Here is a 16613-nt window from a genome sequence, read left to right on the forward strand (position 1 = left end):
AAACCAAAAATCCCATAGAAGAAATAAATGAAAAGAAAAGAAAGAAAAACAAATGAGACGAAGATACACTGACTTTTCTTCGTACACAATTGCACATTTATTACAATAGGCCTATATCTTGATATATTTTGTTGATATCATTATTTAAGTCAAGTCAGTATTTATTTAGGGTGCAGAATCATATACATAGTTTCATGAATACTTTAGAGTAGATAAGAGTTGTATTAAAAATATCTGGTAAGGTACTGGCATGGATGTATAATGAGAACTGGGCCCTGGACTACATATCCCATAAATCCCCGCCTGTGTCTTTACGTCATCAACATGCGCATGTAGTTCTGTTTTGCTTCCTTCAAGCACATGAGACAAACCAACGTGGCTTTTGCTTTTGACAAGATATTTCTAAAGCAACTTCATGAAGTTACATGGTTATTAAATTAAACGTTTTTGTGCAATCACCGACTTTAACAAAACTAGCCGATTGACAAGTAACATATCTCGCTGTTCTGCTTTAGAGACAAACTGGTGAGTGACTGAATTAGCAGAGTTAGCACGTCGATAGAGAAGAAGTGACACCCGCAGACGTTTTCTCCTCTCTTTTACATTTTTGGTTTTGATTTTACAGTCCTCAGGAATCATGTTTAATGAGGAAGAAGAATGGAGTGATGAACAAGACGCTAAAGTCCTAACCGAAACCGTCCCCAGAAACAACCAGAAGGCGAACAGCAGCACAAATGCCAAGGTAAGTGTAAATGCATACAAGCAACCTGTTGTGAGTAAGTTGTAAAACAAATGAGCAAACGCAGTTATTTCCATTATGATGGCTGTATGTTACCTTGAGTTGTGTAAGTGTATCATACAAAGCAGAAAATGGTGCAACATAATTAATGTATGATAACCAGGCAACTTACCTGCCCATTTTCTAAAGTGATTGGTTTTTGTTTAAATGATGTTCCTTGAAACATGCCAGACGGATGGATTTGAATAGGAACAAAACATAAATTAACAAAAAAAGTCAAAGTAATTATTGTTTTGCTATCATGCCACATTTGGTAACAGAAGGACTAATATTATGCTGACATAATTCTTCCCTCTTTCTTAATAAAACAATTTCAAAACACATTTTTCATTCAGGCAATTTGTTACAAAGGAAGCTATTAATATTGTGGTTTTCACCATTACACACTGTTTTGAAAGAATACTGAGTATTTAGGTTAAAGGGCTAATTACGATATCTGAAATGTATCCCCTGATCAGGCTAAGCTGGTTGGAAAGAAGAGCCTGATGCGGACCCTGCAGACCCTGGGGTCGGTACCAGAGTGGAAGAACGAAGAAAACGAGCAGGGAAGTGACAGTGAGGCAGAAGTGGTCCCGACACACCCCAAGAGAAAGAGAAAGAAGAAGAGAAGTAAAAGGCGAAAGAAAGCAGAGGACGCAGACCAGATTGCTATTGAGGAGAAACCTGTACCAAACAAAAGGAACAAATATAAAAAAATTGGTGAGTAATTACATGCATTCCTTAATTTAATTAATATTTGTGTGTGGATAAGTATTTAAGCATTGAATATGTTCTGAAACAGGACATTTTGATATTAACTATATACAAATGTATTTCTCTCCCTTAGTGACCCCGGAGGCAGAAACCACATTTGTGGGCAAGACGGAAGAGATAAAAGTGACCCAATCTGACACAGTAAATGGAAATAAACCAGAGGACAATGAGCAACTAAGCAGAAAACAGTGGAAAACCAAGATGAAGAACAAGAGGAATTCTAATAATAAATTCAGAGAGAATAAGCATAAGGAAGTAGTCAATAAAGAATCTGCAGAGCCAGACAAGCCAAAAGAAGACGTCAAAATAATTCCAAATACCAAGAGTCAAACTCCAGCAAAGAAAAAGGCAAAGCAACCTAAACCACAGAAAAGAAAAAACCCTGAAGAGGAAACTGTTGTAGCCGCTACAACAGAGAAGCCGCAAATTGGTGGCAAAGTTGAAAAAGCTGAAAAAATATGTCCTGCTGGTGGATCAAAACAAAAAGCAGAGGAACCTATAGTGGAGATCAAAGAGGATCAGCACCCATCTCCCAGCAAAAGACTGAAACCTGAGCTGAGCAAAGCAGAGATTCTGAAAAGAGAGAAGCTGCGCAAAATGCTGCTCAGCCAGGAGAAGGTCCAACAGGACAAGGTCCAACAGGAGAAGGTCCAACAGGAGAAGGTCCAACAGCAGGGTCCTGTGGAGACGGAAGAGGAGCCTGTGGTACCAGAAGAAGAGGGCCAGCAGGACCGCTCCTCCTCCCTCCGGTCCCGCATGGAGCAGCGTCTGGAGTCAGCTCGTTTCCGCTACATTAATGAAGTTTTGTACAGCACGACCAGCGGAGAAGCAAAGCGTATGTTCAAACAGGACCCAGAGGCCTTCGGGATCTACCACAGAGGATACACTGCACAGGTGCAGAGATGGCCGGCTAATCCAGTGCAAGCCATCATCGCTTACATTCAACTAAAGTGAGCTTAAAGGCAATTTAATGTTTTGCATGTAGTACAGCATTTTGAGGTTTGTCAAATCTAACAAGGTTTGTAATTTGGACATGGAAGTTCATACTTGACCTTTGACAACAAAGTGTATTTATCTAAGTAGCTTTTCTCAGCTTTCAACTGAATCACATAGCCTTCTTCAGCAACTGGCGCTAGCTCGAGTGTCCTCATGTGACCTGAGGGGCAAAATATTGGTTACTTACTTACAAGGAGACCCTTACACAACACTTTGACAACGTTTTGGGGACACTTGAGCTCCATCCGCCAAACAACACTGAAGGATGCATTTTAAAGCTGCAAAAAGATAGTTAGTTGACATAGGATTTTAGATATATTCTTACACATTTTTCAAAGGGTCTACACATATTTCTCAGCTCAGCCCTGTGGAAAAATCAATTAGGTTTCCGACCTCTACGGAGGCTGGTATCACAATCATATACACTGAGGAAAAATATAATTTTGTCATAAAATCCTTAGTTTAGTTCAATATATGCTGACGAAGTGACAGTAAATACCATTTTATTATAGCAAAAATAAACTGCAGCTCAAGTCTTTCCTAACAATTTAAGCAGATTCTATCCTTCCAGATCGAAACACGCACCAGTTTCAGCCTCTTCTCAAGACTTTAGCACCACCTTTTTACACCCACAAAAGAATGAAAACAATTCAATAGCATTTGTGTTTCTTCCAAAACTCCCATTATCTGCTGTACACAGTACTTCTAACCCTGCTGACTTTATCATCTATTTCAGGCCTCCCACTCTGGTGGTTGCAGACTTTGGTTGTGGCGACTGTAAAATAGCAAGCAGTGTGAAGAACAAAGTGCACAGCTTCGACTTGGTGGCTACATGTCAGCTTGTCACAGTCTGCGACATGGCCAACGTGAGTGTCATTGTGTCATTTTTCTGCACGCTTATAAACGTATAATCTGTGAGATTGTTAGAAAATAAAACACCTTTTCTCTTTGCAGGTCCCTCTTCCTGACAGATCTGTGGACATCGCTGTGTTCTGCCTTTCTCTCATGGGGACAAACCTGGCAGATTTTCTAGCAGAGGCCAATCGTGTCTTAAAGATTGGGTAAAATGTTTGGTATTATTTATTAGATGTATGGCAGATCAATGTATGAATACTATATGTGTGTATAACCATTTTGCACCATCATTGTAGGGGTGTCCTCAAAATAGCAGAAGTGGCGAGCAGGTTCGAGAACGTGCGGAACTTCGTCACTGGGCTGGCAAGCCTGGGATTCAAGCTGTTGTCCAAGGTGAGGCAAGAAACTAAATAAGAGGACAGAAACACTTTTATGTTTGTCTACTTTCACAAGTGCGATTAATATCAATCGATTAGACGCATGGTTTGTCACAATCTTTTGAAACCCAAAATGGTTGTAGCCTTGTTTAATATACAATTAGAACTAGTTTTGCATGTAAACTTCCACATTAAGATGTTTTTCACCAACTGTACAGTCCTAATTAAACCTTCAAAAGTCAATATTGTATTTTTACTTTTGGGTAGTCAATAAGAGGGAGTAAGTAGCTGGAAGCTGCACCTTTCAAACGTCAGTGTGAGGCTATGGTAATGTGGGCAAAAATACATTAGGTAGAAAATATTCCATGCACTCTGTGACAGAGGGACCTGGCTACATATATCAAAGGTAGATTAACATATTTGATGTGAATAAGAGTTTACCCTCATGATTGCTTGTGGCTTTTACTCAAGCGTATACATATAGTAACACATCCACTCAGTGACTGAGCGTTTAAAGATAAATAATATTTTGTTTCTTTTTTTCCCCCTTAAGGAATCAGAGAACAAAAACACTCATTTCTACTCCTTTGAACTATTGAAGACAGCCGACGCCCCAGAAAATATAAAAACATTTGGACTGCAGTTGAGGCCCTGTGTCTACAAGAAAAGATAAATGAATGTGAAAGGACATCTGTGTATGTCATATTTTACTTACACAGTTCAATAGTTGTACATTTGTATCAAACTGTTTTGATTGTATTGCTACATTTTGAAGCCTCTGTAATTCACAGTTTTGAGCTGTTTAATTATCTTCATTATTTGTACATGTTTTCTCATGTAATACAGTGCTCTGTCATCATATGCCATCATTATCAGAGATCATGCTGGTTCCCTACCCTTGTCTCTGGTTTAAGATGTGCTGATCAGTGAAATAACCGTGTGGTGTTTTGTTGGAATAAAACCTACATACAGTTTGGTTGTCCTAATATAATTGATGTCCATCCAATCCAGTTTTTTTATTTAAAGGAAAGTAATGATAATTGTGAAATGTAAAAAAAATACTGAAGACTGGTAAAAGTAAAACATAATATTTTAATCTGTGTGTAGTGACCAAATGACATCACTGTCAAATTATATCTTATTTCAATTATATTGAGTCATTTTTTTTGTATAGCAGTTTTGTGGCACTAAACCTTTTATACAAAATATCGTTTCATTTTGATTACTTCAAGAAACTTTGTTTTACTTGCAAATACTTTGAAGAGTTCTGAGTAAAAACTTAAAAAGAAAACAGATTTTTGTTTTTGTGGCTGTAACTAAAACCGCACTCACTCAGCTGTGTGTGTAATCATTTGCCACAAGAGGGTGTAGCAACACAGCGACCTGATGTGGGCGGGTGAGCTGAGGATGAGTGTGTCGGCATCTGGATCCTGCACTGACAGAGGATTTATTTTTAGAGTTTCTTCGTCGTCACAGCAGATGGTCATCACTGATTTAGTTGACCAAGTTTACTACAAGGGCAGATGGTGTGAAGCTAAAGTAAAATTATTCTAAAACTGGAGATGTGATGGTTGTTAAGTCGTATGGTAACACGTAAAAAAAAAGAAGATATATTATGGGTTATTTTATTCAGAAATACAAAAAAATACAATCTGCATTAAAAAAACATACAAAATTCAAGTAAGTTAAAAAAGTGACAAAGTAATGCGTTGAGTCAATAATACAAATAGTTAAAAAAAAAAAAACGATCTCACAATTAATGCTCATAAAAATACACTGAAATCATGAACAATGTGACAGTTGCTGTAAGCCTTATAGTTTGTGCAGAATATGTAATCCGAAGCTGATTTTATCTTTACACTGTGCTCTTGAGATCGATGACTATGGAGAAATTGACCAGCTGATCGTATTCCTTACTGTCGTTTTCTATCACTGCTGGCTTCTTCACCTCAGGAGAGCCGGGCTCCTGCATCATAGAGGTCAAGGCCGAGAAAGACTCCTTCTTCTGAAGTATTACGAGAGACGGTAAGAAAAAAAGAACAGTTTGAGATCATTATTTTTAAAGTTTGAAATGTGCATCATAAGTTAATAAAACCAGAAAAAACACTTTGTCCATGTTAACTGAATCCAAACGCACCTTATATTTTGTCTTGCTGTATCCTGTGCTGTAGAAAAAAAAACAGATTGTATGAATCATGAGAAATCCTGTGTACACACTTCTGAGGAACTCGTAGGGCTGAATGACACCACTAGATGGCTCTGATTCAATCTGACACACTGACTTCAGTTCAGATGGACATGTTGCAGGTGTGATGCATTATGCCAGAGGAGGGTCAATGAGACAGACAGCGAGGGGTGACCCGAGGCCTCATCATTCTGTCTCATGTCAGAGGCAGCAGCTCACTTTGTACATTCATAACCTCAGTGACAACCCACTGAAGACTGCTGGGGTCAAAATGTGTCTCCAGCACTGGAACGGGGGGGGGGGTCAGGGGATTTAACGTTGGTCCCAAAATAGTTTTTCTCCCGGGGAGTCATGTTTTCTTGGTGTACGCTGTGTGACTGACCTTCCCAAATTAGCCTGACAGTACCCTCCCACTGGAGCAGGGGATCTTTCAACCAATGGCACCTTGACCAAATGTTCTGACCACAGAGCCAGGCCTATTGAAAATGCTTCTGAACCGCTGTTGCGGTGCCGCACAGTGCAGATTTATTCCCGGCAAGATCTGATCCTGATCTGGTCTGAGAGAAGTTAGATCTGGCAGTGAATTTGAAAATGTGGAAACTTCTGCAGGCAGAAACCATAAACAGTTTGTGACAGATATCCCACATCATTCGTAAAAGACGAGTGATTCACTGTTTCTTATTCTCAAAAGCAAAGATTACAGTTGGTTTTGTGGGGTTTTCTCATTGATGAATGGGAGCTCAAATGTCATTATGCATAATGCTTCCTGAAGATGTGGACTTTTATCTTCCCTTTTGCAATGTGGCGTTAGTGATAAGGGGCTAACGAGGAAAATAGAAAATTGCTCAGATTTTCTCACTGACAAAGGGAACATTTTCTACCTGTCTACAGACGAGGCTGTGGTGGCAGAGGCACCTGTCTGCTTCAGCCACACTGCTTCCTGTTTGTGAATAACAGCCTGATGCTGGGGTTAGTGGGTTGGTTGGGTACGCGATCCGTGCATCCTGTTTGTCTCGTATAGTGTGCCACAGACAGAGTTGCTCTAATTTGCTCGTCAACACATCACCCCTCTCCCCCTGTAACCTGTGCAGCCATTTAACTTACCAGCAGACCCACAGGGTGACAGCGAGGATGAGGAGGATAGCCAAAGCCGAAGACATGCAGATTATGGCTGCAATTGCTGAAACACATACATAGACACAGTTGTATTAACCACAAATATTAAACAAAAGTCTCAGAAAAGCTCATATTTATATTTGAAACACACGTCAGGATATTGATATGCTCAGAAAGACTTTTTTTTTTAATTCAAAAGATGACAGCTCACCTAGATTTTTTTCCACGCTCGTGACCTCCACCTGTATGTTGACTGTGGCTGTGTGGTGGTAGAAGGACGCCTGGCAGCTGTAGAGGCCTTCATCCTGCTCTGTGAGCTCTGAAGGGAACACCATGGCAACACCGTCCATTTGGACTAATGAGCCGTCACTCCTGAAACACAAGAGATTTTTAACTGAATATGTCTAAAAACCGATTGTCTTTGTTCCTATATCACTTGAAAAGACCAAAACCATCAATGTGTTCGGTTGTCTTTCAAATGTTACTGACTTCCTTACTCAATGCTGTCTCCCCCCATAAGTGCTTACTAAATACATTGTTGAACATTTATCCCAACCAATGTGAAGTTTAACTTGTTAGTAGTAAGTTTATAAATCACTCCGGCACTTATGTAACAGGAGTAAATGTGAATAAGTTGTGGGCTTTTTTCAGCCCCGAATACATGTGTGCTCTCGTGATTATTAAGGCTGCAGGGTGTGTTTGGGGAACTGTCCAGGTGTTTTGGACAACAAAAGGACTGTGGAACAAGCTGTATCAGGCCATTTCTACACTGACCATTCATTTATGTTTTTTGTCTTTTCGTGCAATGTGTTCACAAGAAAAAACAAGAACAAAGGAATATCTCCAAACCAACTCTTTAGTGTCGAAATTATCCTGGCTGATGTCCATGTTGTGCAAACAATCCAGTTAACATTTTAAGGTTGGTAATTCTTAACTCTCATCAATGGGGGAAACATTTATTTTGTGTTGCATGCAGGTGCTTCCTACTGATGGTTTTCTGAGATAACAGAGGATACACCACCTTTTACAGTAGAGGTTGTACTCTGGTATATTTCCCTCGACTCGGAGCAGTATTCTCTGGTTGTGACGACCCTCCTGGAGAGCAATTTTTTGTGCAAAGGGTCCATCACCGTAGCGGCTTTGCAGAGGAGTGGTGTGGTTAAGGACTGTCACAGCGGAGATATCTGCAGGAAAGTCAGGTAAACCATCGCTGAATGCATCACTGTGAATTATTTGGAGTTCAGAAGTTCATAAAAGCCTTTTTTGTGTTAAACTCACAGTATCTGGGGATGGGAAGAGTCTTGGTCTCTGTAGCTCCATGTTCAGACTGATAGACACAGGTCAGCTCCTGCCCCTCATGAAGGGCCAGAGGGAACAGATAAGTCAGCCGGGCTTTCCGGACACACCCTTCAGACTCTGAGTGCAGGGATTTCAGGCCTTTGGCATTTTCGGGAAGGACCCATTCGAGGTTGGTCCCCACACCCTCCCCTGTGCAATCACATACTGCCTGCCAGAGGGGAGAGTCTTTCTGTCTCACCACTGACACACTCATCAGAGGGGCTTCTGAAAGAGAAAACAAGGAGTGACAGGAAGGGGGTGAGCAGCTGTGTGAGTCACAGAGAGAAATATCTCGAAGAAAGAAATAACGTACTCGGCCCAAGAATGTGTATTGTTTTTGTTTCTGGTGCCTCCAGGCTCAGATGCTCCACCGTGCACGTCAAATTCTGACCAGAATACAAACAAGACAAGAAGCGTGCAGAGCTGCGGGCCGATACCAGACCATCAGCCTGGACCTGGGTCTCAGACAGATAACTGATGCTGTTGTCACTGTTTCCAACTTGCCAGGTTATTGTTGCTGCGGGGGCAACACTCTCCACAGAGCAGTCCACATCTGTGTACTGCACACCATCTCTCCTCTCAGTGCTGGAGTTGATGGTGATGTTTGGGCGAGCTGAGTGGGAAAGAGAAGTGAAACTAAAGGAAGTGGTTTTGAGTAAAAATATAAAATATATGGCACTTCTACAGCCAAATGTGTCCAGTACTCAGACAAAATCATCCATTGCATGATTCGTCGAACATACCACAAAGAGGGAGAGTTATGCTTCTGTTTTCTGGCTCCTCAAACGCAGGGTGATTTATCACACACTCTGCAGTGAGCTCCCAAGGCGAGCAGGCAGGGAGGAGTAAAACTCCTCTGACAGAGTGGCTTCCATTATGAGAAGTTAAATTGAACCAAGAGACTCCAGACACACCCTCTGGTAGAAGCCAGGACATGTTAGCAACGGGAACAGCATCAGCTGCTGAGCACTCAATCACCCTGTGTCCATCTTCAGTCCGCAAATCAACCCGTATTGTTGGAGGCACTGAGAAGATAGAAGGATCCACATCAATCATTTATAGAGGAATAATACAGACATTTCAAAATGTAGTCATGGAAAGAAACATATGCAGAGACTTTCACTCACCAGGCTGTATAACTTGAGGTTTAACTGTGACGTTAAACTTCAGCGTTGCTTTAAGATGGTGATATGAGAAGGAACATTCATACAGGCCGGCGTGCCAATGCTCCACAGGACCCTGAACTGTGAGGCTGCTGCCAACCAGCTCCACACCCTCAGGCAAAGGTCCATCATCTCTAAAAGGCAACACAAGCAATAACACAAGGAGGAATTCATTCTTCATTTTAATGTTTTACCAACATTAAAATATGAGTGTTTTTTCATTCAGGACACATTTCTAAATCTGCTTCCTGCAGTCTATCGCTTGTGGTTTGGTGCCAACAGACGTCTTACCACATCCTAGTTGTTTCGGTCTATGCGTACAGGAGGAAAAAAGGAGCATTGATGTTGTTTTTTTCAATATGTCACCCCGTATTTTCTTTTCTTTGCACGAGACTGCAAAACAAAACATTCAAAAACCTAAATAAGCAGTTACCAGTTTCACATGAATATTTCTTACTTCTTGCAGGTGACGTTGTAATGTGGCACATTTCCCGTGACCTGCAGTCTGATGACGGTGTCACTCTGTCCGTCCTTTAGCTCTAAAGATGCAGTGCCTTGAGAGTCATCACTGTTGTTTCTCATCTCTGAGAACAATAACTGAACTCCAGACAAATCTGCAAAATAAAAAGCACATATACTCTCTGTGACTTACAGTAGACATCACGAGCATCAGCAGTTTTTCAGAAGCAGAATGCTGATAACACTCACAAAAAGACGGCAGTGTTAGGACTCGTGACACTTTGTCTGTAAATGTAGGATGGTCAAACACACAGGTGACATTGACCCCCTTGTACACAGCTGCAGGGAGGAGCACTGAGCTGGTCTTTTTGTCTGAGTCTGAGTGCTCCTCTCTCTTCAGATCTTCGTCAGTGTTCAAAGCCAAGGCGATGTCGGTGTCAGGTCTCCCTCCAGACGAAATGCACGAGACCACCCAGAACTCACTTCCTCCGTTTTGTACCATCTCTGCTTTAATAGTCACATTTGGACTTGATAAAAGAGCAGGAAGAAAGGCTTGAAGAGTTCTTTTTAATGTTTTTTCCAGCAAATTAAAAAGTCAGGTATCAAGTTGAGGCTCAGGGTGTTTTTGTTGAATAAGAAGCCGGTGGCCGGATGAGCTGAATGTTAGCTAAACACGAGCCGTGAGGGGCTTCTGCTTGGGTTCTGGAAAGTGCTGACTTAAGCTTATCACCTGTCCCATCTGTTGGCCGGGCTGCAGCTGAGAGCAGATGTCTGGCCCAGCTGCTGTCCAACCAACGCTGAGAGAACCACAGGATTTAATAAAGGGAATCAGCAGAGATCACAGGCTATTAGCAAATATATAAATGTTGTGGCGTTGTACAATAGCCAGCCATTCCGAATGAGTTGAGGAAGGGTGTGTGCGATTAAAGTGAGTTAAGCACTTGAATTGCTTTAATCTGTTAACACCTAAATTATGTGTAGATTTAACCACTGCAGTTAGATAATTACCTATAAGCTGCATTACTTCAGTGGGGTGTGAAAGTATTATGGATAAATGAGCTGGCCCTATCATGCTGATGAGAGCAAAGCAGCCTAAATGCAGCATGTGACCAGTAGGGAGCATCTCAGTTTGAAACCGGTGTTGTGTCTGTATACTTTTGCCTGTACTTGTGCTTTACAATGTATAGTTTATTTTTACATCAAGTGCTTGAGGGTGGGATTAATATCATTGTTTTTATTTTGGGTGGTGCTTTTTATGAATAGCCTGGTTGCCACGATATGCACCCCTTGCTATCTCTGACAATAAACAATTCACATACATGAAACTTGCTCCATTTATTGGTACTGGTCCTACAACTATACCCTCCAAAGTGCTTGAGGGTGGGATTAATAGAAGCATCTTTTTTTGGGGGGTGATTTTTACGGCAGGACAGGGGGTTCATTTCATGGCGGGGGTGCATCATTTGACACCACACCGGCAGTCAGAGAGGAGGAGCATTAGTGAGAGCTTTTAAAGATTGATGACCACATTTAAAAGGTCCTCATGAGCAACATTATACTGCACCAGGTACATTTGCTAAGATTGGGCCAACTGATTTGTCTGAGGTTGGCCTCCAGCTGCCCTGCACCAAATGTCACTGTATACGTGACGGATAAAGAGGAATTCAATTGAATCCTTAATTTCAATTTAACATAAGGCAGGATCCTAAATGTGTGGTGTAATATTAAACATTGCTCGTTTAGTTGAGGTGACAAGAAATCCACGCTTTTGAGTGTTTTAGTATCTTTACTACTAGCTCCTTGTACTTGCTTTAAAGTTGTACATGAATCGGGTTGGACTTCTAGATGCTAGTGCCATCTGAAGATGAATTATTTGAAAATAAATATGATTGTGTCTAAATAAAGCAAATGTCCTTGTTTTCTACATGTTTACATTCATACCTTATGGTGTGCAAAAACTTTGTTGGTGTTGAAAGTGGGATCTTTGGAAAATAAATGTCACCCCTCAACTAGAAATGTTTTTTTTTTGTAATCAATATGTGAGTTAAAAAAAATGGTTGATTAAAAAAAGCAATGGAATTGCTTTCTGCACTGTGGTGTGTTAATAATTAGTTACTGGGCTGTTGCTGCATTATGTTGTTCCATATGCTCGACGCCAGTGAAAAGAGTGCATTCCCACATGAATGCATTGCATTGCGCAATGTGATTTATGGTCTGTCACTGTGTATGTCTATAGAGTGGGGAAGGAAGGGCCAGTGTGAAAAATCAGCAGGAAAATGTTACTGTGTTGTGAGATGCTGAGTCATGATGCACGTTTACAAAAAGACCCTGATTGGTGATGCAATACAATATGTCACCTCCTGGCAGCACGGAAGGAGAAACACAGCAACACTGAAACCATTGAGCTTACTGAAGGTTTCCACCCTCACAGTGGTGAGGGTGGGCTTTGGTAGGGTCGGGTGTTGGACCACGCACGTCACGCTGTCCTCGTCTTGCAGGTGGGTGGGGAAGCGCAGGATGCTGCTCAGGGTGGAGGTTCCGTTTGAGTGAAGGGTTTCACTAACATCCACAGTGAAAGGGTAATCTGAAGGAGGGCGGCTGTCGACCAACCAGCTGATCTGAGGTACAGGTCGGCCACCGAACGCAGAGCACGACACCGCCTGGTAGTGAAAGCCGTTTATAGTCTCTGAGTTCACCTCGACCTGAATATCCGGCCGAGCTGAGAAGAAAAAGTCATGTCAAACCACATTGTCAGTCTTTTTAAAGGTATTATACTGTTTTTCATCAATATAGATTAGGTCCCAGATATATACAGAACATGTCTTTGAAGTGTTTGGCTAGAAATACCAAACAGATCATGCATTGTAGCATCCCATAAGCCCCTCTGTTTCAGGCCTGTTTCAAAAGTGCTGATTCTCTGTCTTTTACTTTAGATGAAAACAAGGAGCCACTCCCCTCTGCAAGATATTTGGTTAAAAGAACATAATGGTGCTCTAAGAGGAGATTCAGGTGATAAGGTGGGGGGGGAGGGTTTACCTTGGTTGGTGATTGGCTAATGGTTACACAAGCCAAAAGAATCGCTATGACATTATAAAGTGGCCAAAATCTGATCAGCTCATTTTCAGACGGTTTTTAAATAAATGGATCAGGACAAAGTGGATTTTGCACAACAGGTTACCTTTAATGACTAAAGAATTACACCCAGCTTTGCTTACCTACTACAGTGAGGAATACACTGTCGAAATCATATTCTTCCTCTGATCTGAACTCACAGATGTATTCTCCCTCTACTTCCACGCTGGACACCTGCATGTGAACTGTGAGGTTGGTGAGAGAGACTGGGTTTGAGACGTTATCACGGCTAAACGGTTTGCCATTAAAAAATCCTGCCAGTCTCTTAAATTTAATTTTGGAGTTTGTCCGGCGTTTCCACTCAGCGCTCTGGATCTGGCTCTCTCCCAGATATATACATCTCAGGTGCACGTCCTCTCCCACCACTGCTGTGATGTTGTGTGTGATCTCAATAATTGACTCTTCGCCTGGACCTGAGACACATAACAACAAAAAGTTAAATAACAATCAGAGGTCAAAAGTTTACCTGAGCAGTCCCACAATTGCAAATACTAGGGAAACAGGAATTATGTGTGGGGGGGGGGGGGGGGGGAGCAGGCTGATAGATGTCTGTTGTTGTGCTTATGAAAGGGGTTTCTGCAGCTCCTATTGTCTTTTACTAGTTAGGTGAAACAGTGATTAATGAGAATAACCGGGTCATTGGTTATGAGGATCATTTTATCATAATTACAACATGCCAATGACTAATCAATACAAACAAGACTAAGATCCTGTCAACATGCTCTGCAGCTCACAGGGGCAATGCTAACATGGCAACGTTTAGCTGTAAGGTTTATCATGTTCACTAACTTATTTTACAGTATTTACATTGTATAATTAGTAATTTAGCAATTAACACAAAGTACAGCTGAGGTTGATGTGTTTAGTTTTGCAGACATAAGGTCATAAACACACAGGTCGGGTTGGGCCAGAGGTCATCTGGAGATTGAAAAAAAAATTATATTTGACCTGGCAATCCATCCAATAGTTGTTGATGTAGAGAAAAAGTCAAGGGGTCACTTAAGTTAGCAGGATACATCCCCTGGTGACCATGAATGTCTTTTCAATATTTCATAGAACACCATTTTTCTTAACTTCAGACTCCAGACCAAAGTGATGGACCAACACAACACATATCAAATGAAGTGCATTTATGCAGCACTGTCCTAGTCTTGGTGGCTGCGTAAGCGCTTGACAACACAAGCCAGCATTCACCAATTCACACACTCATTTATATACTGTGACAGAGGCTAAACTTCCACATGTAGCCTGCAGAGATGAAACCACAAACCTCTCTGATTTGCAGCCCAAAACTGATATGAAAGTATAAGTCAAAGATAAAGTTGCCCTCTTACAATTGAGGGGCTGAAGACAGGGAATGGACATTGTGCACAAGATGACATTTGGCTAATGCAACGCTGTCCCCTCAGAGTATATTCAATGGAGGACTCCATTATGTTAATGAAATGAAAACAGTCCAAAAGTTACTCCCCGATCCATACCCAGACAGCGGCGGCCGATCAGCCGCGGTTAGGAGGATTCAGAGGAAAGGACATTTAATTTAAGCTGACAGGTTTTAACACTAAGGACAGTGTGGTGTGGAGACTCAATGCATACAAAGTCCCTTTCATCCTGCTTCCTCTGCTGACTTTATCCAAGTGCACCTGAGGACACAGTTTGCCTCATCAGCCATCTGAAGCCAAGAACCTCTATTCAGCTTTAGAGATATGATGAGTAAAAGTGTGCTGCCGCATTGCTTCATAGTTAAAAACAGAGCAAACAGCCAGCTGCTGCAGTCTAAACTTAAATGTTTGCATCAAATGGGTTGCAAAAGCTGAAAATCTGCGTGTCTTACTATACAGCAAAATGGAAACAATGTGGAGACCCTCCAAAGCCTTTTAAAAGGACAGGGAGAGAAATAAATATGCTGGATCAGTTCAATTATGCCTTGTGGGTTTATAATTGATTTGTCCTTGCAGGTTACTGCCAACATTTATGTCAGCCAAGCACGGAAAAAACACACCTTAAGGATAAAAACAAAGTAATAACTAAAAGAAAAAATCAGTTATTCATGCACTGCATCATATTTCCTGAGCCCCAGGGCTTATTTTTCTCACCAAACAGCAACCATTCACCAGTTGTACACAGCAGCTCTTCATCGCAGACTGGGGATGTGGTAAACAACTAAGGCTTTCGACTTTAAAAAACACATGCTTAAACTTTAATCAACAGCTACAACTCCTAGTGACTCTGCAGAAACAAAGACTTCATAGTGAAACTGTACCGTAGGATCTCTACATAACTGTAGGCTGCCAAGGGTTTCCCCCTTACACAAAGAAAAACCTTAACGACCCTAATATATTAACTTTTAAAGGCTGTAAGGAAACGTATGTGGTTTTAGGTGACACCTCTGGTCAATAGTAATAAACTGACTGCTGGAGTGCCAATGCCAAAATGCCATCAGCAAAATATTGCAGAAATAGTTATTATTTAGTGTGTTCAAGATGCATTCAGCATGTGGCTTTATTGCCTTTGTGCATTTGTACTTGGACTAATCACATAGGAAAGCCACAACAGCGCTGCTTAGTGTGAATGCCACAGGTTAAACAAGCCCTTAAGGACCAGTAAAATAAGCCTATAAACAGCTGACAGTCACAGATGGATTGTAAACCTGCAGACTCACCCAGAATGTCCGAGCAGTGAGCAACATTTAGGACAAAACCCAGAAAAAGCAGCCCTGAGCGTCCCATGATGGTGTCATCAGAGGTGGATCTGCATCAACTGACTGTATGTGAGGCATAAGGGTATTTAAATTGTATCCGTGTTTGTGTTTGTGTGTGTGTGTGTGTGTGTGTGTGTGTGTGTGTGTGTGTGTGTGTGTGTGTGTGTGTGTGTGTGTGTGTGTATGTGTGTGTGTGTGTGTGTGTGTGTGTGCGTGCGTGCGTGCGTGTGTGTGTGTGTGGGGTTTATGGTTAGAGGTGTATACCCTCGACAGCTGACATGAGGATGTTTGTGCCTTTAGGTGTGCATGTTTACTGCCACTCAAACACCAATGCGTCTACAAGCACATTCACACAGTATTTTAGATGTGCATAATGCCGCTTCTCCTTTCTTGCTTTCTTAAACAGAAAGGGGGCTTTTGTGTTTCATTTGCGTAGATTTACATGTCTATCACGGTTTTCACTTCAGTATTTTGAGGCACATGCACTATGTGTGTGTTCAGTGACTCTGCAACCTCTTGTAGCAGTGCGCCTTGAGAGGTGGTAAATCCATTCATCATTCATAACATCATGTCCCAGCGTGGGCACTCAGAGACTGTCTGTGTGCAAGTTTGGGAAATCAATCACTTCTGGATATTGTTTTATAGCGTTAATGCCACTCTTATTCACTTGGAGATTTTTTTTTCTACCTTAAGAATTATTTGCTCTGTGCAATTTTTCACCCTGTGACAGAAAACTGCA

The 16613-nt window shown here is 41.5% G+C and overlaps 2 protein-coding genes across 3 annotated transcripts; one reads left to right on the top strand and one right to left on the bottom strand.

Moving 5' to 3' along the window:
- The first annotated feature begins 308 nt into the window (after positions 1–308).
- On the top strand, positions 309–4752 carry rrp8 (ribosomal RNA processing 8). The gene is made up of 8 exons (XM_079675646.1): positions 309–525; positions 626–742; positions 1258–1498; positions 1626–2502; positions 3285–3414; positions 3503–3609; positions 3700–3796; positions 4334–4752. Exons 2-8 carry the CDS (start codon positions 638–640, stop codon positions 4451–4453), a joined length of 1677 nt encoding a protein of 558 aa, XP_079531772.1. The 5' UTR covers positions 309–525; positions 626–637; the 3' UTR covers positions 4454–4752.
- Positions 4753–5391: 639 nt separating this feature from the next.
- On the bottom strand, positions 5392–15971 carry LOC307035850 (uncharacterized protein). Of its 2 annotated transcripts, none has more exons than XM_079675644.1 (13): positions 15836–15971; positions 13257–13586; positions 12452–12760; positions 10040–10196; positions 9547–9716; positions 9163–9444; positions 8733–9032; positions 8360–8644; positions 8103–8265; positions 7293–7453; positions 7070–7145; positions 5918–5945; positions 5392–5785 (listed from the first exon to the last, which is right to left on the bottom strand). In XM_079675644.1, the coding sequence occupies exons 1-13, from the start codon at positions 15900–15902 to the stop codon at positions 5636–5638; spliced, it is 2478 nt and encodes an 825-aa protein (XP_079531770.1). In that variant the 5' UTR covers positions 15903–15971; the 3' UTR covers positions 5392–5635. The 2 variants fall into 2 exon arrangements, with proteins under 2 accessions (XP_079531770.1, XP_079531771.1); XM_079675645.1 differs by having other exon boundaries at positions 5646–5785; positions 5918–5940.
- Positions 15972–16613: the final 642 nt, after the last annotated feature.

The sequence above is a fragment of the Notothenia rossii genome (genome assembly GCF_949606895.1).
Source record: "Notothenia rossii genome assembly, chromosome: 4".
NCBI classification, from domain to species: domain Eukaryota; kingdom Metazoa; phylum Chordata; class Actinopteri; order Perciformes; family Nototheniidae; genus Notothenia; species Notothenia rossii.

What these genes read in the sequence shown, in the direction of transcription:
- rrp8 (XM_079675646.1), top strand. Translation starts at nt 638, where the DNA reads ATGTTTAATGAGGAAGAAGAATGGAGTGATGAACAAGACGCTAAAGTC. An exon ending in ATCGCTTACATTCAACTAAA is followed by an intron (nt 2,503 to 3,284) that starts GTGAGCTTAAAG and finishes CATCTATTTCAG; the next exon opens with GCCTCCCACTCTGGTGGTTG. An exon ending in GATTCAAGCTGTTGTCCAAG is followed by an intron (nt 3,797 to 4,333) that starts GTGAGGCAAGAA and finishes TTCCCCCTTAAG; the next exon opens with GAATCAGAGAACAAAAACAC.
- LOC307035850 (XM_079675644.1), bottom strand. Translation starts at nt 15,902, where the DNA reads ATGGGACGCTCAGGGCTGCTTTTTCTGGGTTTTGTCCTAAATGTTGCT. An exon ending in TACAACGTCACCTGCAAGAA is followed by an intron (nt 9,717 to 10,039) that starts GTAAGAAATATT and finishes GTTGCCTTTTAG; the next exon opens with AGATGATGGACCTTTGCCTG. An exon ending in GAGCGTGGAAAAAAATCTAG is followed by an intron (nt 7,146 to 7,292) that starts GTGAGCTGTCAT and finishes TATGTGTTTCAG; the next exon opens with CAATTGCAGCCATAATCTGC.